The 26,709-nt window shown below is 40.6% G+C and overlaps 1 protein-coding gene across 3 annotated transcripts in view; it reads right to left on the bottom strand.

The window, feature by feature from the left end:
* The window catches only part of gabrb4 (gamma-aminobutyric acid type A receptor subunit beta4), an 81,574-nt gene extending 78,930 nt beyond the window's left edge, over nt 1–2,644 (bottom strand). For all 3 annotated transcript variants that reach the window (XM_054754082.1, XM_054754083.1, XM_054754084.1), the window contains exon 1: nt 1,656–2,644. In XM_054754082.1, coding sequence (XP_054610057.1) covers nt 1,656–1,735 — 80 coding nt within the window. In that variant the 5' untranslated portion in view covers nt 1,736–2,644. The remainder of the gene's footprint in view (nt 1–1,655) is intronic.
* Nucleotides 2,645–26,709: the final 24,065 nt, after the last annotated feature.

Raw genomic sequence — 26,709 nt, 5'->3', positions numbered from 1 at the left:
AATGTTAAACACAGTATTTAGAAGGTCGTACACAGGTTTCCCTATGCTCTAACTACAAAAATATTCCATTTATTAATACTGAATCCTACTTGGCAGAAATTCACTTATCACGGTCGGGTCTGCAACAAATTAACAGCAATAAACAAAGAACGACTGACATTATAGGACTATAAAAACGTGTGTTTTTTGTTAACATTTTTGAGAGTCAGCTGCTGATGACTTCATAGACGGGCGATTGAACTGAATTTCCATGTCTTAGCAAGCTAATAGGCTGCTAACAAGGATGTTTTGTGATAAAATACATTAAGAACCCAGCAGGACTCACGCAGTGTATTAATGACATGACAAGACGTGCCGTATTGTAGGCTAAAGGGAAAATTTTGCCGTAAATTTGACATATGCTAACCGAGGATTCAATCCAAACGGTTAGTTCGGGTGTGTGTCACTGCTTTTGCCCAACACTGAACTCGAAGCTAGAAATTCAGCACATAACTTGCATTAGCATTCAGCATGAGTTTATTTTTATTTATATAATATATGATATATAATACATGTTACAGTTGAGAAATTCACAGTGAAGTTAAGATCAGGGGGAACCGTGGGTGCCATATCTTCCTAAAGGAGTAGTCTGGGCGGAAAGTGGGGGTCAACAAGGCTATTGTACCACAACAACGCCTCATACAGCCGTCTAAGTAATGAACATGCAACTGTCGAGGATTTTACGGAAGCAGGTCATCACAAAACAGTTAATGTTCCAGTCACGAGGGTGGGTTTTTTTGCACATGCTCATGCAGGCTTAGACACATCGCCTCACACGACGCTGTCGAGACACAGGTTTGGTTGGCCGGCGCCTGGAGATGGACCATCCCCGGCAGCAACATCTAGTCAGCACTCATCTGACTGACATCTTTAGCATTGTTGCCATGACCTGCAGCACCTGACCGAAGACCAGCGTTCCAGCGCACAGGGAGGGTGTGGAATCAGATGTGTGTGTGTGTGTGTGTGTGTGTGTGTGTGTGTGTGTGTTTGGGGGCGGGGAGGTGGTGGGGGTATAGCCGGTGGCTCAGTGAGGGAAGTGCTGCTCCATGAGCTCGTATAGGCAGTGCAGATGTTCATCAAGCTGGACCTGCGCTTTGGACACCCGGGGGTGCGTCGTTACAGGAAGGAGTTGAACGACACCTGACAAGGTTGCCCACCTGGGCTGTGTTTGAATCGGGCGTCTTTTGTAATAGAAATGTCAGAAAGTGCAAGTGAGCCATGAATGCAGACGGGGAAAAGGCGCAGGCCACAAGGGACGCACACATCAGTGCCTTTAATGGCAAAATTCATGATCTACTGTGAGTCCATGGCAACACTTTAGGGCTAAGAGGGAATGAAACCTTCTGAAAGTGATATTTATGAACACGTGGATATCAACTTTGAGACTAATCAAACAAATAATCACATGCTTCCAGTCATTTTTACCAGCAACCTTAGTCACATAATTAGAAATATTGCATTTTGGTATCGCACAGGTGCGTGCACGCGCAGTGGGCGCGCGCCTAATAGAGCATATCGGCAGCAATGGCTCTAATAAGGCCCGGGCACCCCTTTAATGCGATTTGCCACATCTCCGCCTCTATAATCACAGGAATTGGTGCGAGAGGTTTCCTTACCTTTGAACAAAGCATGCGAAGGACAAAGCCGCCAGAGCAGAGACAATTCCACATAATTTATCTTCCTGACGACCCAACATCTCCACAAATCCTTATTTCTAGTATCTATAATCCAACCAGTCCAGTGGTCCTTCCTTCAGAATGCACAAACTAAAAACGGGGAATGGGAACAGAATGAAGGAGCCTACATCTACGCATGCGACGTCTTCAAGTAGGCTTCTCGGTGGCAAAAATCTGAGGAATTGGCCCCCCGCTATGGAAATCCGTGCAGGTCACAGAGCCCCTCGACCAGCACCAGTAGATCAGACATCTTACTCAAAGCAGCAGCACGCCCGATAAGTTCACAATAAAAAAGTGATGCTCGGAATCAGGCAGCAAGTCTCGGAGATCAAATCGGCGGATGGAATTTCCCGGTCCAAGTGTGCACAAGAGGCATGGTTGCAGCTGCAGCAGCACCAGCAGACGCGCTGTCGTTAATAGCCTATTTCTTGGGAGCAAAAAAAAAAAGAAAAAAGAAAGAAAGAAAAATTAAATCTTCATTCCCCCGCGGTTTCCCCCCCTTGCCGCTGCTGCAGATGATGATGGAGATCAGCGCAAAGTCATGCACATTGGGGAGGAGGAGGGGGGGGAGGAAAGCAAGTGGGTGATAGCCGATGCAGACGTCAGAACAGCCTATATCATACTGAGATTTCCTCTCAAAGCTGTTGGAAAAGTCCGCTTGTCTCCCATGCAGGTGCGGTCTTAAATGGCGTGTGGACACCTTAACGCGGTGCGCGCGTCTCCTCCTCCGAGCACTGCACAAATGCCACACATCCAAGCAGCCACAGACACATGATGCGCGAGCTTTTCTTCTTTTTGTCTTCACCTCTCCTCTATTTTAAAAGTTCTCAATCCCTGAAATGAAAATAAATATCCTATACTGCAGGAAGGGGGGGGACACCTAAGGTGAATTCCTTAGCGACAGCCTGCTCATGCGCTCAACAGTCCATTCTCTGTGAAACCTATTAGGATGCTGCGTGCGTGCGTGTGTGTGTGCGTGCGTGTGTGTTTTCTCACACGTTTCCCCACTTTGTGTTTTTACACATGGGCGCAGCATTACTTGGGTTGCTTTGGCTTTTAATGACATTTTCAGGACCAAACAACATCGCCTTAAAAAACACGCACACATCAACATTCAGGAAGCGCGCGCGCGCGCGCTCACGCGCTCGGTTGTGTTTTATACAGAGGAGGTTTTCTTCTGGGATCGCTTTGCTGTCCAGTTGCTAGGCAACCCCACCCAGCACTGATGCAGTTGTGGTGATGCGAAGGCTATGCGCAAAAGCTCATTTAAAGGAATAGACCCGCCACTGTCCCCACTGTGGTGTCAGTGGGACAAAAGCACACAGCAATGATCTACCATGGGTGTTCTGGCATTTAAAAAAAAAAAAAGGAGTGTGTGTTTAGGGAATGTGGCGTGTCAGGCACTGCTGTCACATCATCTGTGCTCATCAACCATCAGTGTCATCAGCGGTCTTCTATGGATGTTTTATTGTGAAACCCAGCGGTCATGTGTTGCTGGAATTGCTGAATATCGAGGCGCCATCCTCCATGAGGAACAATCCAAAGTGAGGTCACACTAATGAGCAATCAGCAGGTTTTTTGTCTCTGTACAAACCACTGTATGAGTTGCTGGCACCAGCATCATTCAACACTCACAGACCTGCCAGCCTTGAAGAAATTCTATGAGTATAGTCCCCCCCCGCCTCTCACGCGCCCCGGACACCTCAGCGCGCACCCCCAGAGGGGCCCGCACCACTATTTGAGAAGCACTGCTATACAGTAAGGATAACGAGGACTATTTTGATATTTTACATACAGCGACCCCTCGTTTATCATGGTTAACCGCGATGAGCTAATTTCCAGATTCCTTATGTATAAATCGAATATGTTCGTAGCTGGAGCATAGAAAATCTGTTTATGACCTTCTAAATAGTCACCCTCTAGTCACCTTTCCACTCCTGTGAAGAGACTCGTGCTTGTTGCTGTAAATGTGTTCTGGAGGGGTTGAGAGTTTGGTAGCTTGGTGTGGGTTCCAGCCGCACCATTGGTTAACACCATTAATCCATTCCAGAAGGTCTGACTCAAACCAAAACGGACTCTAACCACAGCATATTTTCTCCCCATAGAAAATAACGTAAATCCAATTAATCTGTTCCAGACAGCCAAAAATGTTATCAAAAAACACATTTTATAGACAATAATTATAGTTTTACATGCAGAAAATGATGCAAAAATAATTACAAATGACTATCGAATGGACAACTGAACATATAACACCATTTTTACCAAGTTTTGTTGGGAAAAAAACCCCCACAAAGCCAATAATTAACAAAATAACACAAAATAAAACACATTATTCTGTGGTTGTCCACAATCTGCAAAAATGTAAAAAATATATCAAACTAAATATCAAGGTTGTAGAACCAACAAACATGTACCTTGCCGTTTAATATAGAGAATGAAAAACAAACAAACAAACAACCACTGGCGGCAGTGACGTGGCGGAATGATGTGATGTGTCTGGTGACGTGTGCCATGTTTGACGGCGGATGCCACGAGCACGCTACGGTAAGTTTGAATGCTTAGGTTTTGTTGTTGGAACCAGAAATGAGTGTTACAGATGTAAAATGAGACAGGCACAAACACCGGGTGTCACCCTCGACGTGCCGCCGGGTTGACAGGCTGTTACGCCAGAACGGGAAAGGATGTGTTTGCACGCAGCCGATTGCTGTCACATTTACATACCTCTGAAATGACGACGGTCTTCTCTTTAAGCCGTAAAATTCAGAAGCCTTAAGTCTTTTGTGCGGTCCATGTGTTTGTTATGTTGTGTCTCTCTCTACAACTCTGATATAAACAAACGCTGTTGTCCTAAAATGGCGCCCGCGGCCCACAATGCATTGCATTTCGTCTTGGGGTGTGATCCAAGATGGTGGTGTAAACAAACCAGATGGTATTTTGGGTGTTAAACAAGTGGCTGAATGCAAGCCAAGGCAAAATTTTAGCAAACGGATTGGATGTTAATCAAAAAACGAACTAACCGGGGTGGACGTTAACCCAGGTACCCCTGTATTGTGCCTGTTGAGAGATCATTCAAACCTGCAATAAAAGCCTGTTGTTCCAGTGATAATGTTTGGTGCTTATGTATCTCACTGAGCAGTACAGTAACATTACTGACACCTAGTGACCAGTGTAGAATACTACACATCAGAACAACGTCTTTAAATGCGTCTTCTGACTGCCTTATATTTGTATTTGAGCTATTCTTATGCTTGTAAAAAGATGTAACTATTGCTTAAATATACATGTTTTTTTCCTAGTAATAGGCCTTATTCAATCGCAAAATAGCTTGATTTTTAAAATTCATATATTTTTGAAAAACCGTGATAGAGTGATGCTGCGAAATTTGAACCACAAAGTGTGTGATGTGTGAGTTACCTTGTCATCTACTGCATGCTGTTGGAATGACAGCCCCATTGTAATGTGTCTGTGAGTGATGGCAAATAAAGACAAAAAACAACAAAAAATAGGGAGCACCGTCCACATTTAACTGTGGCGGGTCGCCCAGCTGATTTTGGGCGAAAAGCTGTCTACACCCTGGACTGTCGCCTTTCCTGGTCCCGGTCACTCATACTTGTAATAGCGCTTCCATTGAAAAATAGTCTTCAGTCAAGCAAACTCCAATTGGCATCAGGCTAGCATTGAATCGTAGGAAGTGTTCACGCACGTGCCATGCGCTCTTTTTTTTTTCCTCCATTCACATGTTGCATAAGACATGTGCGTTACTGGGTCACCCTTGCTCCTCTGATATAAATAGTATCACATGGTTTATACATTGATGCCTTGCAGTCATCCAGTTTTCCTCTTGCTATTCATGTCAGTCAAACACCGCGATCGACTTGAAGAAATAATCGATGTTAGACTTTCTTGATGGGAATGTTTATCTGGAGTTTCATGGAAACAATGAAACAATGCTAATTTAGTGCCAGATTATGTTATGTTAATCAGAAGATCTTGTTCACAGGTGCGCCCACATTTTGGGAAATAAGTATAGCAAATTATTGTTCCACGTACAGTATGTGTAAGAAACTAAACTTACGTATTGTGAGCCCTAACCATGCCAGCCCTAACAAATCTTGATAAGAGGTAAGCAATGTAGGGGCTAAATATTTAATGCAACGGCAAAGTATTTTATCGTTTCAGCCGCTCATCCACACGGGAACCTTCTGGGTGACCTGAAACGGTATGTTTTGAAAACTGCTTCCAGAGTGGCAAAATCTGAAAACGCCGGCTTGTGGTCGGCATGTAGACAGCTCTGCACCCGACACACTGCCGCCTCGTTGCCGTGACGTGACCAGAAGCGAACTTTGACAACAAGCCAACATAATATCTGAATATTTCGACAGACATGACTCATCTCAGTCGACATTGTCCTGATACTTTGTTGTCTTACACTCGATAACGACTTGCTGAAGTAATTCCACTTCTCGGAAGTCTAGACTAGCCTTGGAAAGCGGAAGATGACGGACTTACGTGCATGCATTCCTTCTTCTTTAATGGTTTGGTGTGTCACGTGGTTCCGTCCGCGTGTGTGTTTACAGCGCCACACTTAGGTGTGCCCCGGGTATTACATAATTTCACTCAGTTATCCGTTCCCATCTGGATGCAACTATTTACTAATCCGGGACAGTGTGGATGCAACTTTTTTTCAACTCGCCCAAAAACAAAACAAATCCCAAGAACGTTCCCGTGTGGACAGGGCCTTAGATTGTAGATGACGACACCTTTCAGATTTGGCAAATCCAGTGAGCTTGTGTAAAGGGTATACACAATGGGACAGGTAATCCACGGTGCGGTCCATGCCTCGGTGTTTGGGGTACGGTTTCTCTACATTTTTTTTTTTCTGCACAGCTTTTCTCCACAAATTGTCTTTATTTTTTGTTAGTACATAATATTTATTTGTATAATTATTATTTTATACACTTTTTAAATTTTTGTCATCATCATCATCATTAAATGATTTTTAAAATGAAGCATGAAAATGAAATTGCAATTTAAAGGCAGGTAATTATCCAATAAATACAATTCTGAAAAAATACAAGTATTGCAAAAACGTTGCAAGTACAACTGGAAGAGTTTGAAGAGGGTGTTACTTATTTTATTTTTAAAAAGTAAAAGTTCCTTACCTGAACTGGAACATTAATAGATGTACTCATGTTTGTTCGTTTACCAAGGTGAAGTGTTCAAAAACAGGTGCACCGCATCTTGACGTCGGGACCCAGCGGGCCCGTGGCTGCGGAGATCCACAGAGTCCAAGTCGGCGCCACAGACAGCCACAGTCGCCAATACAGACAGGCAAAACCACTCTGTATCCTCTGCCCCAGGGAGGACAAACCCAATACGTTGTGGGAAATGCACCTCATTCTTGGACGACAAATCTTCAAATCTTCAACGAGATGGAAACTCGGACAAGAAAACCAACGCAGAAGACTGACATGACACATTGGGCCGACTGGCGCACGAAGGGGATCCGCCAGGCTGCGGGGTGCTGGGCCCCAAGCCCCGGGCCCACCCTTAGAAACCGGTGGACAACAGCTCAACGCAACAAGATGCGGAGCCAGGTCTCTGAGTCTGCGGACAAATACCACTGACCAAACCACAACGCAAACTGCAAGACCCCTCAACATCCTAAGAATACAACGACCTGGACGAATGGGAATATTCCCAAGCATACTTTCGGTAAGGCTTCAAAGAAAACCACTTGACAAGTGGCTGACAAGACATGGATCTTGATTATTAGAGAGCACCACCGAAACAGAAGCCCGAGTTCAACTTTGGTTAACCTGACTGAAGGCGATGGGGGGTTTCACTGCTGTCTCACCTCAGCTGCTTGCTGGGCGAGACGATCAGTACCTCAGGGGACAGTAAAAACGTATGTGGTGAGTCACCACACACTGAAGCCCTGCAGCATTGAAAAGGTCCACAGATGTCTCCAGATGTCGGCAACAAACACAAGGCAAACTCCTTAAGAACGGAGAGGATTGATCCCAATAACAACGCAAAACGCTTTCGAAATCCAGCATCTTCATTTATTATTCTTTCCTCTACTGTAGTCACTCTGGTAGGTCGAGGCATTGCTGCCATTGTGCCCTTGGACAGTAGGGATGTCAATCTCTTTATGGTAGACCGTTTGATACGCACCTTGATACACAGGTAAAGATACGATGCAAAAACATATATATATCTTAAAAACAGAACAATTCGATACAGTGTACAAACGATATGATTCGATACGATTCAACAGTCACGTTTGTTGATGTAAACATTAATCATACATGATAAAATGCAGAAGCCAATTCTATCAAACTGTCTTCTTACAGTATTTTCATGTGTACAAGATCACATCAGATCCCCAAGCATGCTGTAAGGCAGGGGTCCCCAACCACCGGGCCAACACCTACAAAAACAAAATAATTTCTAAATAACTACATCACATGTTATGTAAATGGATCATTATTTTATTAAAAATGTATACAATTAGAAATCTCCCAGTTTTTGCATGTTTAATTCATTCAATCCCAAACAAGACAACCCCCCTCAGGAGCGGCCATTTTAGACCATTTCCACTGATCTTTCTCGGCACACAGAATATTGTGTTCTATGGTTATAGAAACATGGAACCTACCAAAAGAAAGATTAAAAGAAGATTGTTTCTACCTTCTTCCGTTCTTTAGTAATCAGCAGTAGAACATAAGTAAGTTTCAGGAAAATATCAGTTCCCGACTAGAAAAGGGAGAAAAACAAGCTTTTTGTGAAAAGAGACATTTCAACATAACTTTCACTTTGACACAAACACTTTTTTGCTTTTGTGACAGCTCAAATATTTAAACAACTTTCCAACATAAACAACACAAAACAGGGTTGTTTTATATCAAAATAACAATTTATTTGCAAATATAACTCCATGAACTATTCGCAATTTTCACATTTGGAACTGAACTGTGTGTGCATGTGTGTGCACGCGTGTGCATGCACTAAAATGATCCTACAATGCGTAACCATCTGCACGCTACACTCCTCTCCACGCCCCCTCACTTCCTCCTTCCTGTCATGTGTGATTTCTCCATTAACATGATCCCTGCCGAGCTCTTACCAAATCCACTTGTGCACCGTTTTTGTATGTATTTGAGTTGTATCATCCCTCTTTTTGCCTCTTGCGCGTTGGGGATTATAAAAACATATAAATACGTCTTTGGTATTGAATGAGTTAAGCTGTCTGTTGCAAGTGGCGACCTGTCCCACTTTGTTCGACGGTCCTTGACCGCACCATCTAACTTTCTCCCACGCTGCACAGATACATTGTACTGTATTTTCGTCCTTTTTCCATTCACCTCATATTTGGTCCCAAATGCTGATACTGTGTGGGAATGCATAAAGGTAAGATTTGATGACCTTATTGAGTGTATGTGTGTGTTTGTTTGGTGCACAACCTCTGAAAACCAAACTCCAGGCTGGTACTGGTGGATGGTGGCTCTGTGTTCATTTAGTGCTTTTAATTTGATGTTGTTCCTGTCTTAGTTTTACACGATACACAATAAATAAGATCAAATAGATCGCTCTAATGTGCGTATGTTTGCTAATGTGTTGAAAATCTTTCCTGGTGAATAGTTAGTGCTAACGCTATTTACATCCATTCTTGTCTTCAGTAGTGCTAAGCACGGAGCATGCACAACAATCCTTTCGCCAGCAGCCCAGTTTAAGAGACGGACTGTCAACCGGTTGCTATCCTTGCGATATCCGGTGCATGTCTCTATAATCGATTAATCTAAGGATTTATGACAAATTCTGATCGATCCGGGAGTCTGCTACCGATGCAGCCGCATCTCTCGCTTGTCAAACCGGATATCTGGTCGCTTCGGTTTCTTGCTCACAAACCTACTGTACTGTATATCACGCGACTCATTGACGCGAAGATGAGATCAGAGGCGTTGAACAGCCAAGCACACAGCTCTGAAGTACTCCCTCCAAGCAGGCTCCCAAGCATTTGTTGCTACGCTACCGCAGGAAGCCCACTCAGAGTGCAGCATGTTTGCTTGTTGAAGCTGAACTGCACTGCAACGTTCCAAACAGCTGGGAGGAACTCGGTTTACTCTGAAGTCACAAAACCTATGCTGATACTTCTGCCATGTGCACGCAATCACGTAAACAGCCAGAATGATGCATCATATATTGCTTATCTACTACTGATCAATAAATGTCTAGTACAGGATTTAAATTGCTCCAGGATGTCTGATGGAAATCTGATTTATTATTTATGAGCAGAGAGTGGCATGAATTACATCCATCCGTGACCATCAAATACAAGCATAAAAATGACAGATGCAGAGCTTCAGCATTTACGACATGGTTTTCATGCTGGATTGTTCAACTCTGGAGTCTGATTGCTCTCAGCACCGAGCACCAATCTTCCAACGTAAGTGGAAATTAATGAACATGTCCTGATTGACCTATAAACAGAGAAGTGTTGGCCCTTCACGGAAATCAGGGAACAGGCCAATTTGTTTTTTTTTTTAAAGAATCAATAGCGACGGTACAGTAGGAGCAGCTTGTGCTCAGAGGCGAAGGACCAAAATAATTGGACAAAGCATAGGTTGGAAATGTGATCCTCATGGGTATGCATGTGCAGTTTTGCTGGAACCTCTAAAGACGAAAGCTTGATAGTTCAGTCGGGAATTTGACCACAATTTTCAAGAAAATGCCTCAGAATTTTGCAAAAAAAATGCAGTCCTTGAACAACATTTTCTCATGGTGCACAAACAGTGTTGGGCAAATTGCTTTTAAAAAGGCAATTGGGAGGCGTGCAACGATACAGAAAATTCACAGTTCAGTTTGATTCCATACTCGACTGCAGCGGGTCGCCAAACTTTTTCCAGTGAGGGCCACATACTGAAAAATGAAATGATGTAAGGGTCACGTTGATATTTTGTGAACAAACAGATGCTAAGAAGTTCTAGATTAAAAAAAAAATAAACCATCAGCTTTGTGATAAAGGTGAAAAAGCATATTAGTATCAATGTTGCTCTTTCCCTTCATTGTTACTGTTGGGTTGTTGTTTTATTTTCCAAATATTTGAATTTTCTTCTTAAATAATCTTCGCAAATGTATTATGACTTTATTCCCATAATAATATAACTTTTCCCCAACCTAATTTTCCAAAAATGCAACTTTGTTTTGTTTGTTTCTCATAATATTATGATTATGAATATTATGTTTAAAAAGTGCCATATTTTCTTTTAATATTTCAACTCTATGCTAATAAAATGGCATTTTTCCTCATATGAGTTTGTTCTTGTAAAATTGTGACTTTTGTGATTAGAATACAACTTTTTTCTTTACATTTTGACTTCCTCGTAAAATTCCCGCGACTTCTGGTAGGTTTTTTTAATTTAAACTTAGCAAATTTTCTTCTAATTATGACTGCATTCCCATAATATTTTGACTAGTGGTTAGCATGCTGGCCACACAGTCGGGAGATCTGGAAGATCCGGGTTCCAATCTCCTCTGGGCATCCGTGTGGAGGTGCATGTTCTCGCCGTGCACGTGTGCGTTTTCTCCGGTTTCCTCCGACATTATAAAATACGCATGTTATGTTATTATTACATTTTTGGAGTTTTTATTTATTTTATTCAGAAGGCGGAATAGGTGCGTCCCATTACGTGCATTCTTAGGTGCCTCTTTTTAGCTGTTTTCATACCTTTCAACATGTGCTCATGTCCCACATAAGGATTGTGGACGACTGTCAAAATGTTTAAAGAAGTGCAGTTTTGCGTTAATGCAGACAGCATTTCACGATGCCCACTGACATCGTGCAAGTTGTGAGTGAAATAAGGACAAGAGGCACGTTTATTCTTGCACGCAGCTCGTCTTAACTGTCAGAAGATATTGTCAACAAGCACAACACACTTCCAGCCTTCAACATAAGAGCGGCGTTCGCTACATCCTGTTTGATTGTGTAAACAAAATAAGGTCATCATAAAAACAGCAACCTCTTATATTAACAACGCAATTAGAATTTCATTGGTGGCTACGTCTTCCTTAACCACAAGCATGGATATTACAGTTTGTTGAGGATTCTGTAGCAATGAGTGCAGAGGCTGACATCCCGTGAGAAAAGTTAGCCAAGCTACATCCGTTTCGGAAATACTGGGCAAAATTGGCCAACGATGTATTGTATCAATAAATGTAATGATTTTTGCATTCAATTTACGAGCCTTTTACTTACTGTCACAAAAGTACACACTCTATGCTGGTAAAATTGTGTAAAGTGTAAAAGGTAAAACAAAAAGACGCAGCTTCACAAATTAAAACATAAAAAATTTTATTGGGAGAAAAAAAAAACGAATGTAATGGGCCCTACATTGGAAGTTAGCCTGCGTAACCAAAAAGTGTGTACAGTGTTCCCTTGATGCATCAAGGTTCACCTCTCGCTGCTTTTTTTAAGTGCAATTTTGCATATTTTTTTTAACAGCGTATGAACGTGCATTGTGTTCTGCGTCCTTGTGGTGTATTAGAGCGACCTATCAGTGCTCTGTTGTATGTGTCTGTTATTGTGTTTACTACTGCTACCAGTAGAGGGTGTTGTATGTTGAAGACGTGTGCAGCTCCACCTCGTTTCAGTGTGTTTAAGTGCCTGTAAGAGCATATTAGGAACCCACAGTAGACAAAAGCCGGCTAAACATAGAGCCACGACAGTCCTTATTGGCTAAAGGACAACTCACCCATTGTGTTCTGTGTCCTGGTTGGCTGCAGACCATTGTCAATCAATCTCCTTCGTCCGTCGCTGGCAAACCAGCTGACTGCGCGAGCTGCTTGCTAACCGCTACTAAACAATAGAAGAAGAATCAGCAGCTACGCGGGTAATGAATCTTCGTTTCAAGGAGTAGGACGAGGAGGAGGATGACTGAGAAGCAATATGTTTTAACAAGGATACAAAAATGCTACAGGCAAACGGCGCCAGGACGAAGCACGGTCAGAGGAGTGAAATACGTGTGAGTCCCTTAATAACTTACGTCCAACCTAGTAGATTGATCATTAAAATTCAAACAAAATTTTAATGAGTGTTTAAAATGTGAGCAAATGTTAATGCCGTGTGTTGTGAGGGGTTTTACAGCCTTAAAACTCCTTGAACTGAAAACAAAGTTGGCTACTTCACAGATTTCACTTACTGCGGGCTATTTTGAGAACCTATCCCCCGCGATAAAGAAGGGAACACTGTACTACAGAGACTCCACTGTAGAGTTGTGCAAGCTTAATCTGGAGTCTACCTGTTCAACAACGTGGAGAGGTTCACCCCACCTCCGCAATGGAGGAGCGCTCATCTCCAAGGTTCACATGGCGCTCCAGCTCCAAAGTTAGCATGGGAGAGGCACGACACTAAATGCAAAGCAGCTATCGATGAAGGACAGACACTAATAGGATCCTGTAATGCCGTCCATCACTTCACCCGCGTCTTTGCAACGCCCAGTGAATTTCATTGATGGAACATTTGGGGGCTGGTGCATATTTAACTTGACCCTTACGGCTTCTTATTGATAGAATCAAAATGAATAATCAAGTCTTTGTAAAGGTCTGGCGTGAGGTTAATCTTCTCAATGGTTTATCGATATCAAAACGGCACGTGTGACGTATGTTCTGTCTAGTCGTTAGTCAGTCATAGCTTGGAGTGGTTGTATGTACATGCATGCATTTGTGTACGTGCTGTACGCCTTATTCTCCATTTCTTCATCTGGACCCTCGGCTCTGGCACCAGCAAAATGGTAACTTGTGTAATGTTCTTGTTATTTTTGCTTTCCTTGAAATGAAAATGTCAAAGCCTGATGCAACAGCACAAAGAATATCAATGCCAAAGCAAACACGGATTCCCCTCCACTTTCCAGAAATATAATATGCAGCACTTCATAAATAATATCAAATGGTGCAAAAATAGCACTGTAGCATCCCCTCCTCATTTCCTATCTGCATTCAATGTGGGACTTCTGCACACAACTCCTGTGAGAAAGGGTTAATGAATTCCTCACACAGATGGATATTGCCATGGAAACAGCCGCGTGACTTCTTGCAGCTTGTATACACACAGGAAGGGGAGGGCGGCTGTGTGTGTGTTGGGACAATGGCGGCAAAGGTGTTTCAACATTCCGCAAGCCGGAGCTTTCCTGTCAAAATAGTTGCATTTAAAAAAAAAAAAAGAAAAAAAAAAAATATATATATATATACACACACACTGTATATGTACAGTATATGCAGTAATCCCGCATTTATTGTGGTTAATCGACCACCTTGATAAGTGAATTTCCGCAAAGTAAGATGCATAAATGGATTATTTTCATAGAGCATAGAAAACCCGTTTATGACCTTCTAAACGTGGTTTTCAACATTATTACAGCCCTCTACAATTAAATAACACCCCTATAGTTACCTTTACACTCACATTACCCAATATAGTAGACATAAAAACAAGCAATAAGCCATTAAGACATAATAAGACATATGCTCGTGTGTGTTGCTACAAAAGTGCTGCTTAGAGTTGAGTTTTAGTTTGGCGTGGGTTACAGTAGCCTGTTTTAGGGATTATTGTGCCTGCTGTGATATACACTCTTGATCAACATTTTAACACCAGTTGAAGACCAAAAAAAGCTAATAAAAAACAAAACAAAAATAAAAATGAAACACCCTTAAAATAGAAATGCAATGTTGAAAAAATGAGTCATGAGGGATGCCCCGTGCAACATCTCCACGTTGCCAGCTGCCGTTTGACGCCCCTGCACAACCTGAAGCTCCATTGTTCCATTGAAGGATCACGATGGTGCCCCCTCCACTGTGCCGTGTGGAAAACACCTCAGGTGGGATCTCCTTGTCATGCCAGTAACATGAGAAGCCATCAGGACTGTCAAGGTTACATTTTTTTTCTCAACAGAGAATAAAACATTCTTCCACCTTTCAACGTCTCATGTTTTGTGCCCGCCTGCAAATTCCAAACGGGCAATTTTGAGGTGTTGAAGGAGACAAGGCCTTTGAAGAAATGTTTTTCTTCTTAAAAGGTGGCCTTCATTTAACCTTCATTTGGGCTGAGGATGATGCCGTGTCTTGATGGACAGCCAGCGGGATCCTCCTGCTCAGGGCAGGTGACATTTTTTGGGCCTACCACTTGACTTTCTCGTTCCATAACCCTCTGGATCTTTGAAGAAGTTTCAAGTGACTGTCTTACTGCGTCCAACCTCAGCAGCAATGGTGCGGTGCGAGAAGCCTCGCTTACGCAGCTCAACAAACCAACCGTGTTGAAAGAAAGAAAGCTTTCTTGCATTTGCACGGTTTAAATACCTCAGGTTTTCGGCTACATGTAATGGATCGTGGCGGGGCACTTTTTTTTTTTTTTTACGTGCAAACAATGTTAAGTAATACAGCGTATGAATGGACATATACAGTATGCTATATCAGGGGTGTCTATTACATAACTGTCACTTCATAGATGTCATACGACATCAGTCAGCTGACACTGAGCCCACGCCTGATTTGCTCTTGTGCCGTGGCGGCAGCATAAAAAAAGTGAACGGAAAGTTGGCAGCCACACACAGATAATGCAACTTTCATCCTATTGTTCCGATTACGGATAAACTCACTCAGCGGTAAGACGCCTATATCTAGAAAAAAAGTTATCCGTTCACTTATAGCAGCTACTTATGTAGGGGAAAAAAAGTCAATTGTTTCATGGCTGCGCTTCGCGTCATGAACTCTACTGTAGAAATGTGTCTTCTCCGAGTTTGTTTGTTAAACTACTCCTAGTGGCTTTTTATGCCACTTAAAATGTGCTTCAATGTGCATATTTAGCATGATTTATTAATATATTTTTGAAATAACGTGACACAGTGAAGGCGCGAAATTCGAAGCGCAAAGTGGCGAGAGATTAGTGCATTATATTTTAAAAACACACAGAGAGCTGTAAAGTGTGACGTCGCCATCTTGCACCCTTGCCCATGCCGCCCCCTTTCTTCTCACCCTCTAATCTTTCAAAATAAAAGGCCTGATGCATTTGCAAAAGCCATGGAGTTAATGAATTAAAAAATAGGAGGTCTGGATTTGGTAGATGGGGAAATAATACCAGGCTCTGTCATTTCCTTTGCAATAACAACGTGCATGCGCGCCCACACGCACACACAGGCGCTGGGACAAAATTCAAGCAGAGAATAATTAATACACAATATGAAAAAGACCCGAGGCAGTGAGCCTCACGGTTTAGTCTGGAAAAAAAAATAAATGGAGAGCCATGAACATTCTTTTAGTGCCATTAGGCATTCTCCTAATAGTGAGTCAATACTTGTGTCTCTTGCCGCCCAAATGGACTTTCTGCTTGAGTCTGCAAATACGACTCCATCGGTTGGCGAAGCCTTCACCGACAGCACTCAGTTGGAAGGAAAGGAAAATAACTGTGTTTTGATTCATAAATATTTTGAGATGCATTGAAAAGCTCTTAAGTGCTAAGACAGGACTCGGCTTAGCCATGCTAGGACCTGCAGGTGCAGCCGACGTGGAGCAACTTATAAGCAACTACATTAAAAAGATGAATGGTGCTGGACGTGCATCCACTCGACAAGGATAGATTGTGCTTTCTGGCAATTTGCAGAAATGTCTATTTTCCATTTTGAATGAAATTGAGCACTTGCACGTTAAATGTTTCGAAATAACAAAGGGTCACAATCACATTCCAGCAGCATGAAGCCTGCCATCCTAGCCCATAATGTATAAAAAGAAAATAAACATTCATATTTACCCACTGAAATGTATTCTGAAATGTATTTTCTTTATGATTCCAGTCATTTTGAACAAGTAAAAATTGCTGAAATTGCACATTTTCCTGATCAAATACGGGCAGCAACCTAAGATGACAGCAGCAGCACCAGCTGGAGAGCAGCAAGTCATAAATGCAAACCAAACTGGTGGAATTCCGCGAACCACGCATTGCCATACCCAATCACAAGTATTTCTCAGACGTTTGATTACGTGAGTCGTACAATGTTGTTTACAGCCACGTCGAGAAGCTAATTGCTCATGCTAGATCCAATAATAATAATAATAATAATGTAATAAGTCCAGTCCTGCCCAGTCCAGTCCTTCCACGACAGGAGATATGTGATGTTACACATATCAGTATCGGTTGATATCGGAATCAGAAATTGAGCGTTAGACAATATCGGTATAACGGATATCGCCAAAAAAAGCAAATATCGGACATCCCTAATACAAACTTTTCCTGGAGACTTTTCCTGGTGCATGTACCTCATATACAGATAAAAGCTAACAACACAGATGCTTTTCACAACTGTGAAAAACAGTTGATTGATGCTTGAAAATGGTTAATTTAGGAGAAAAAATGCATAAAATGTGTTTAAATATGCATATTTTTGGACTAATGAGCTGTATTCAACCTCGAAACAGCATTATTTATTCAATAATATATTTTTAAAAAACTGTGATAAGTGAAGTTCCAAAATTTGAAGCGCAAAGTAGCGAGGGATTACTGTACTTGCCAACAACATTTGTAACTAAAGTGAATTATTCTCTTAATGCTCTTCATGAAAAAGCTGCATATTAGGTGAATATAAATGTCCTGTTTATTATTTGACTCTTGCCTTGCAATGGAAACAACTGGTGTATTCAATGAATTTAAATGCATTGGGGGAAAAAAACACCCTTTGTGTATATACATACAAATATACTTGATGATAACTTCATTCGGAAACGTCAGCTGCCTTTCATTAATCGGGAAAGTCACAGGTTGTCTCTCACTGGACATCAGTCAATTCGTAATTTGAACCCCGACGTGCATCTGCTTTTTCTGTTATGTTTCTAAGCCATATTCATCAAGGCTAATTAAAAAAAGGACCGCCCACCCCCTCACACAGTGGGAGGAACTGTGGTCAAGTGTAATTACACAGCTGTAAGCAGACCATAAATGGATAATCATTTACTAGTAAATCCTTGTGGGACCCAGTCCTCCGCTGTGGATTTTTTAATTGACGGGATAGCTTACATCTGCCAGAAGTTACAAGATTAGGCAACTATCTTAGCTTATCACAGCGGCACAGAGGAGTAAAGTTATTAAGAAAATCAGTGGGAGGCTCGGTGACAGTGTGAGCCAGGTACGTCGAGTGGTCTTATCAAGTTTGCTAAATGAGCCATGAATGGACACAGTGAATTTTTATGGCAAAGCTCACACACGGAAACATGTGAACGTTCCACCAAAAAGGCATTTTCTACAGATAATCCAAATATTTCTACATCTTCAAGGAGATGCAGTGGAACTTTGGAGGTTGAACAGAATCCAATCTAAGACGTCGGCTGACCTTAAAATTCGTCGGATTTGAAGACATTTTTTTCCATAAGTAATAACGGGCACAAAAACCTGTCCCGGCACAAAAAAACATTAACTGTACAGACCAATTTTAAGAAAAACAGTGGACCCATGGTTAGCGCCTTTAATCTGTTACAAAAAGGTCCAACTCACACCGAAACGTACTTAAAGTGAATACATTTTTCCTCTAAGAAATAATGCAAACACGAAACACTTCATATATAACAATTACAGTTGCACATGCAGAAACCAATTCGAACGCAGGAAATTCCCTCATCACGCTCTGCTCTGGAACCAATTAACTACGATAAACGAGGGAGTACTGTTCACAGCAGGCTGTGCGAACCATGCTATGCGACTGCACGTTGGCCCAAGCACATCTCAAATGAAAACTTCCTCAGCATACAGTCGACATCATTTTTATTCAAAGATGGTGTTGCTTTGTAAGGATATTGGGTTTATTTATGGGACCTTATGGAATTGTCAAACGAGATTGAACAGCTACAACCTGAGCGCGCGCACACAATCACACTCGCTGAAAGAAAAACAACGCTGACAGCATTGTGCGTGTGTGCAGCACAGTGCTATACGTTAAAAATACAGGTGAGGTCACACATGATATGCAAATGTCATTTTTGTGGCCTCTCTCTGACATGACTTTCACGGTGCAGTGTGATTTGAATATAGTCATTTGGTCATGTGATGATTTATCTTGAGATATTCAAGAAAAAAAAATTGCCACAAATGTATTTTAATGGCAAAAATTCATTTTTTAAAATTCACAAATGAAGGAAAATATACTGAAAATCATATGTTTGTATTTAGTTAGTCAGTGGCTGATGCAGCAGCTGCAATCTCCAAGCTAGACATAATTAGTGTCTTAATTAAACACTGCTGTCTAAAACACCACATTTCTCATTCCACACAGGTATCATACAACTGCAGTTGCACATTACTTACAGACACACGTATTTCGTAACAAAAAGCGTCCGTGTGCTCTGTATCATTCAATCCATTGCCTAACTGCGTCACAAACTCAACTCAATGAATTATTGAGGCCTTTGGTTTCGGCAAAAAAACAACCACCACCCCACTTTAACTTAAAGGCAGCACATTAAGTTAAAATATACAGTATGTATATATTTTGATATAGTGTATAAATCGCACGTGACTATAGATTGCATGACCATCCAAACAAAAAGTGAAAAAAGTGTGACTTAGAAAACATGTACATTTGAATTTGCATAGAACCTTGCAGGACGTTCACAATCAATTTGACTGTCATGAAACCTCCACTGTCAGGGCACATGCATATACTGTGTAGCTGTGGTTCTCAACTAGTGGGTCGGGACCCAAAAGTGGGTGGCGGAGCCATTTTCAGTGGGTCGTGGGTCTTTGCCGGGGAAAATAAAAGTATTATGCAATGACCCAATGTCTGCTTAATGTGTCATCCATCCAGCACACAGCTGTAGATAACTGCCGGAGAAGCACACGCCATAAAGAGACAGCGTCTCAGCCCTGGAGCTCACGTTGTGTTGAAAACAGTCCCTTTGAGTTGAAAAATTCCCACAATTTGGGTCACCACTTGTCATCGAGGGGTGATGGTGGGTCCCGCAGTCAAACCGGTTGAGAACCACTGTTGTATGCTGTTCTGCATATACAGTACAGAAACCCTGCAGACAGACTATTGGAGCCCCATGCAGCCACAGGGAGCAAACGCCCACCTCTACCAGCGGACATTAATAGACACTCAGCTGGAAAGATAAATGATTGCACCCACGTACTTACAACAATGAGCTCAGCTGCAGCTCTCCAAACTTGCTACAGGACATTCTGTTCCTGGATGACCTGCACCAAAGGTCACTCACAGGGGCAGGAACACGAGGTTGGGGAGATATGTGAGGGCCACTGTGACAGAGATCGTATCTGCCGTGAGTGAAGGCTTCTAATTCAACCAATCTATCAGCAAGGTTGGCCATCAATCCCAAGCAGTGGTGACATTGTATTGAGGGCAGGGGTGTGGAGTGGCATTGCTCCAACAGGTCTTTTTTCCCCATAATGTATTTTCGACTTAATACTGGGTAGCAATTCAATTAACATGTTTAAATAATCTTCTCAGATTTAGCTGTAGAATTCACAAAACAAACCAATGACTTAAAAATGTCCAAGGATGCTGTTCACCGAAGAAAACATTGCTGAGTACAAATTTGTAACAACTTCCAAGCCTTTCTGGATTCATTTTTATTTTTGTGGATTGTTTTTGTGTTCATTAGAAGGATGGACTCTGTACTCTGACTTACACTGAACTGGACTAAAAATAAAAATGAGATCAAAGTCAAAGCCAAGCACAAATATAAATCTTTTTTACTGCTGCGACAGCCAAGGTCACTGGCGTGTTCGTCATATTCTTTGAATCTCTTTTGATACACACCTGCTGTCAAAACCTGACATCTCACAGGATGACAATATACCAAAACTGTAAGCGTTGTCCCATACATTTGTGTTCCAGTCAATAAAAATCTGCATCTGTTGACAATTCATCCCTTATTCTGTATATTTTAGCCAAACATGAGTAAACTAAATCCCTGGTTTATCTCAAAACATAGTAGGATTCCTTATTTATAAATCATACAGTACAGTGAGAGCACAGAAAACCTGTTTACAACTTTCTCAATACAGTTTTAAACATTAGAGCCCTCTAGACATGAAATAACACCCCTATAGTCACCCTTACACTCCTATTGCCCAATACAGTAGACATAATTAAAGAAATAAAGACATTTAAGACATAAATAAGACTCATACTCATGTGTGTTCTGTTAGTGAGGACAGGAAGTGACATTGGTGGTTCAGAGTTGAGTTTTAGTTTGCCGTGGGTTACAACAGTAGGGGATTATTGTTCCAGTTGTAAGATAACTCAAACCTGCAATAAAAGGCTGTTGTTACAGCCATCAAGTCTGGTACTTGTGTGTGTCACCCAATATTACAGCAATATTACTGACACCCAGTGACCAGTTCAAAATATTACATATGATCGCAGCTTCTTTGAATGCGTGTTCTCGTGCCTTATATTTGTTTTTTTTAAGTTCATTCAGCCATTTTTATGTGCTTAACGTAGGCCAGAAATTGGTAAAATATGCTTAAATGTGCATTTTTAAAAAAAAATAATAGGCCGTATTCAATCACAAAACAGCATGATTTGTTAAGTTATTTTTTTAAAAACTGTGATGGAGTGAATTTGAAAAGCGCCAAGTGGCGAGTGAATGCCATCTCGGACAGAGTCATCTTGGGTTTCCTTTACAGGTTAATTTTTAATGAGACTCGTGTTAGGCAAACAGATTTTCTGACATGTGAAGTATCTTTACGCTTGATTAAAATTTTCAGTTCATTTGCAGATGTTAATATATAGAAATATATATAACCTTTCTGTTAATAATACAGTCAAAATATTTCAGACATACTTGCAAATGGTGATTAATCATGAATAATTCATTTGAGAACCGCCACTGATCCGGTTAAAAATTGTAATCATTTGACGGTGCTAATTTATTTCACCGTGCGATTGGTTGAATCAAAAATGTACAATCTCAAGCGGAATCTCGAGAAGGGAGAAATTCTTGGTACATCACGACTGCTCTCAAAAGTGTCCTTGTGACCTCGTAGAGCAGGTAGTGGGGTCTCCTTTGATCTCCCATTTGGCTTGGGTTCCCATGGCATTGCGCCCTGTCTCGGTTTCCTCTCATAAATTCTTCTTGTAAATTCCACCTTCTTATAGTTGACTGCAATGCGAGAGTTTTAGCCTGACCATTTACAACTGTATCTTATAATAAAATATAAGAGTTATATAATACTTAGTATGCAAAAATACTTTGGAAAAAATCTATATATTTATTTTATCAAGTGTATTATGTGGTAGCATTAAAATATTTCACTAATACATTCCTTCATTGCCAATTAAATCGTTTCAGTATTTACAAGGAATAACACATTAGTGTTATTATTACACTGATGCTGACACTTTGACAACACAGTCATATTGAAAACCACAAAACATGCACAGCAAGCAGTCATGCGGCTTGCATGAGGAGACAAGATGGGTTCAGGGCCGCCTCATAATCTGTTGAAATTGAGCCATTCATCAGGCCACAGCTGATGTCATCACTTCTCTTAAATCACACAGGTAAAGCAGTTCACTGTAAACTATTCCGATGCACACGCTTCAAGCGTGTGATCACGTCCGCCTCACGAGCGTCATTTCAACAAGGGAAATCCCTCCCAGTGAAGAAACAGATAAGGAAGAGATGCTGTGCAGTCGCAATTTTGTCTGAACCCTCGGAATTACAACGCAAAACCTTTCCATAGATCTTTCTACAAGAGCCATAGTGGAGACAGTCAATGCCTGCTAAGCATGCTGTCACTGCACATATATTATGGGACGGGTGGAGAGCGGCCTTGTCCAGTGGACCACAGTGCCCTCCAAATTAATTATCTGGAAGCTTCCTTACCATCTCTCTTGCCTGAACACATTCCCACAAGAAAAAAAATGGGAAAAAGGGAGTCCTGTCAATAGATGCAGCACAAATGAACAAACATGGCCCTTAGGTATGAGGGATACATTCACCGTCCTAAGTTTATTAAAACATCACTGGACAGACACTGAAAAACAACCATGACGTGATGTAGTAGAACGTTATTACTTGTATTTAATTAAAAAGAATTTAATGTCCAGTCCATGTAATGTTACGGCAATCCACAGCTTCTGTGAGTCACTAGTGTTCAGTCCGTGGCAGAGCCGGCTGGTCCATTAGGCAATATAGGCAAATATAGGCTCGGAGGTGCCACAAAATCGGGAAAAAAAATGCACCTTCAATATAATTTTATTAAAATTAGTACCATTAACTCTTAAAATGCAAAAAACTCACATTGATCCAAATGTGAAACAATGCCTCGTTTGTACAGTTTTGCATATACAGTCGTCCCTCGCAATATCACGGTTCAATTACCGCTCCCTCGCTATATTGCGGTTTCCCAGAAATTAATTAATAAATGTACGCTGTTTCGTGGTAGACTATGGTCTATTAGTAGTCAAAACATATTGAAATACAAGTGATATGTAGTGTTATAGTCACTAGGCGGCAGTAATGACACAAAAAATGGAGACATCACCTTACAGACATCACCTTAACACTGCATGAAGTCATGAAATCAACCACAGCATGTCCCACAAGATAGAGTGAAAAAAGGTTCTCCTCCCATTCTGTTTGTGGAAGTGGTACGTTTTTGGCTTCTTAAGTTCAGAAGAAATGTGAGGCTAACTGGTTAGCTCACTAGCTTGTTAGTTTGCTAACTCGCTAGCGTGCTAGCTCGGGGCTGTCTGGAGTCCCTGCAGCATCAGGGTTGCGCAATGGGATGTAAACAAAGAATAATGGGAGTCTAAAGGTAAGCATAGGCATCTTATTTCATGTCTACGGGGCTCTAATCATGTTAAACACCGTATTTAGAAAGTCGTAAAGACGTTTTATATGCTCTAACTTTGAAAATATTTCATTTATTAACATAGAATCCTATATTTATTGAAATTCATTGTCCGCTATAAGGAGGGATGACTGCAGTTGTACGGTATACAGCTTTTGTTTTACCTAGTTTTTGTATATATAAACAGTCTGTATATACTGTATCAACAGTCATCCCTCACTCCATTGCGGTTCTAACATCACTCCCTTGCTTTTTTCCAAAAACGAATTCATAAATGGTCCAAAAGTCCAAAAAATGCATATTTAAGCAAATAGTACTGTAGTATTCTGCGTATTCTTGGCCTAAATTAAGCATTTTCAAGCATAAAATGTTCTACATGAACTAAAATACAGATACAGTTGAACGTTGCCGAACTGTACTCCACTGGCCACTAGGTGTCACTGCTAACACGCACCAGACTTGATTGCCAACGACAGGCTTTTATTATGTATGAAATACACCAAGGGTGCACACGTGGGAGTATTTATCCTCTATTGCATACACGCCACTTACCTCCGTCACTCCTGTTTCCCGGGACCAAACGGCGCCAAACACTTCCGGGGTGTTTAAATTCGAGATGTTGGTCACATGACGTGACGCACTACATAAAGGTTCAAAACGCATCAAGAAATACTTTGTTTGTTTTTGGTTTGTTGTTTATGTTGTGAGTATGTTTGGCCAATCATGCCTGTTGTTTTGTTCAATAAATGTTTCTTGCTTTTTGATGCTACCCAATAGGAGGGGCTTGGGTGTTTTTCAGGCAAGTCGGCGGTCTTGCTCGAGTTAGACAGCAGTTAACTTGATTGATGACTTTTTCTCCTTCTTCCTCCCTTCCTTCCTTCCTTCCTTCTCTCTTCTCCTTTTCTTTCTCCTCTCTCTAGAACATTCCACACTGAGTTCTTGCAGTACTCATTTTTGGACGATTTATTTTTTCCTTGCTCACTAGTAAATATCCATCCATCGTCTATGTCAATGCCTCTTATCCTCACTTGTAAATATATCCTTGGAAATATTTTTGGACATTTTTATGAAAGCCCGTTTTCGCCACTGAAAGAAAAAAAATATCACAATGGTAGATCGTATCGTAAAATTATGTGATAAGAAAGTCATAATTATCAGAAAAAAAATCTAAATTAGGAGATAAAAAGTCAGAATTATGAGAGAAAGTTATAATTATGATATATAACATTGAAATTATGAGCTAAAGTGTCCAAAGTATGAGATAAGTCATCATGAATGTCAAAATTATAAGATAAAAAGTCATAATTGTGAGACAAAAAGTCAAAATTATGAGATAAGAATGTCATAATTATAAAATTAAATGTCAAAATTCTGAGATAAAATGTTGAAATTATGAGTTTAAGTGTCAAAATTATGAGATAAAAAGTCATAATTATGGGAGAAATCATGAGATAAGAAAGTCGTAATTATGAGATATAATGTTGAAATTATGAGCTAAAGTGTCAAAAGTATAAGATAAAAGGTCAAAATTATGAGATAAAAAGTCAAAATTACGAGATAAAGCGTCAAAATTACGAGATAAAAAGTCATAATTGTGAGATAAAAACTGGAAATGTTAACATTATGAGATAAAAACTGATAATTATGAGATAAAATGTCAAAATTACCATGTAAAAAAAAATCAACATTATGAGATAAGAAAGTCATAACTCTAAGATAAAAAGTGTCAAAAGTATAAGATAAAAAGTCATAATTCTAAGACAAAAAGTCATAATTCTAAGACAAAACGTCAAAATTACAAGATAAAAGGTCATAATTATGAAATAAAATGTCAAAATTATCAGAAAAAATGTTGAAATTATGAGATAAGATGTTGAAATTATGAGCTAAAGTGTCAAAATTATGAGATAAAAAGTAATAATTATGAGATAATATGTCACAATTATAAGATAAAAAGTTGAACTATGAGAATAAAAGTCATAATTATGAAATAAGGAATTCATAATTATGAGATAAAATGTCAAAATTATAAGATTAAAATTTGAAATTATGAGGTAAAAAATCATAATTATGAGACAAAAGGTCAAAATTACGAGATAAAAGGTCATAATTATGAGGCAGGAAAGTCATAACTATGATATAAAACATGCACAGTTTGTATCTCATAATTATGACCTTGTATATACTTTATATATATTGAGATACTGTTTGATGTTTTAAATAATTCACTTTCACATGATGTTTGTTGTATAATATATATATATATATATATATATATATATATATATATATGGCCACACAGTCTGGAGAACAGGAAGATCTGCGTTCAAATCTCCATTTGGGCATCTCTGTGTTGAGTTTGCACGCTCTCCCGATTTCTCCGGTTTCCTCCCACATTCCAAAAACATGCATGTTAGGTTCATTGGCGACTCTAAATTGTCCATAGGTATGAATGTGAGTGTGAATGATTGTTTGTCTATATGTGCCCTGCCATTGGCTGGCGACTAGTCCAGAGTGTACCCCGCTTCTCACCCAAAAGTCAGCTAGGATAGGTTCCAGCATAGTGGCATAGAAAATGGATGAATGGATGTTTTTGATTCATTTTTTTTAACAGAATCTCGACAGAGACGCACATACTTTCTATTGCAGTGGTGCCTTGGTTAACGTCATTAATCTGTTCCAGAAGGTTTGACTCAAACCAAAACAGACTCTAACCAAAGCGTAGAAAACAATGTCAATCCAATTCTTCTGGTCCAGACACCCAAAAATGTCAACAAAAAACACATTTTACAGACAATTATTATAGTTTTACACGCAGAAAGTGATGCATCAATAATTACAAATGACAAATGAAAGGACAACTGAACATTTAACGTACTTTAGTTGGGAAAAAAGCCCACAGAGCCACCAATTAACAAAATAGCACAAAATAAACATGTTATTCTGCTGAAATTGAAAGAAATTGCAAAAAATGCAGTATATCAAACTAAATATCAACGTTCTAGAGCCAGTAAACATGTACCTTGCCGTTTAGTGTAGAAAATGAAAAAACAAACAGCCGCTGACGGCAGTGACGTCGAGGAAGTGCGCCGGCGAGGATGTCTGGTGACGTGTGCTATGTTTGACTGCGGCTGC

This window comes from Dunckerocampus dactyliophorus, chromosome 16, assembly GCF_027744805.1.
Source record: "Dunckerocampus dactyliophorus isolate RoL2022-P2 chromosome 16, RoL_Ddac_1.1, whole genome shotgun sequence".
Lineage (NCBI taxonomy): Eukaryota > Metazoa > Chordata > Actinopteri > Syngnathiformes > Syngnathidae > Dunckerocampus > Dunckerocampus dactyliophorus.
The sequence above is the reverse complement of the archived record's forward strand: the minus strand, read 5'-3'. Positions and strand labels throughout refer to the sequence as shown.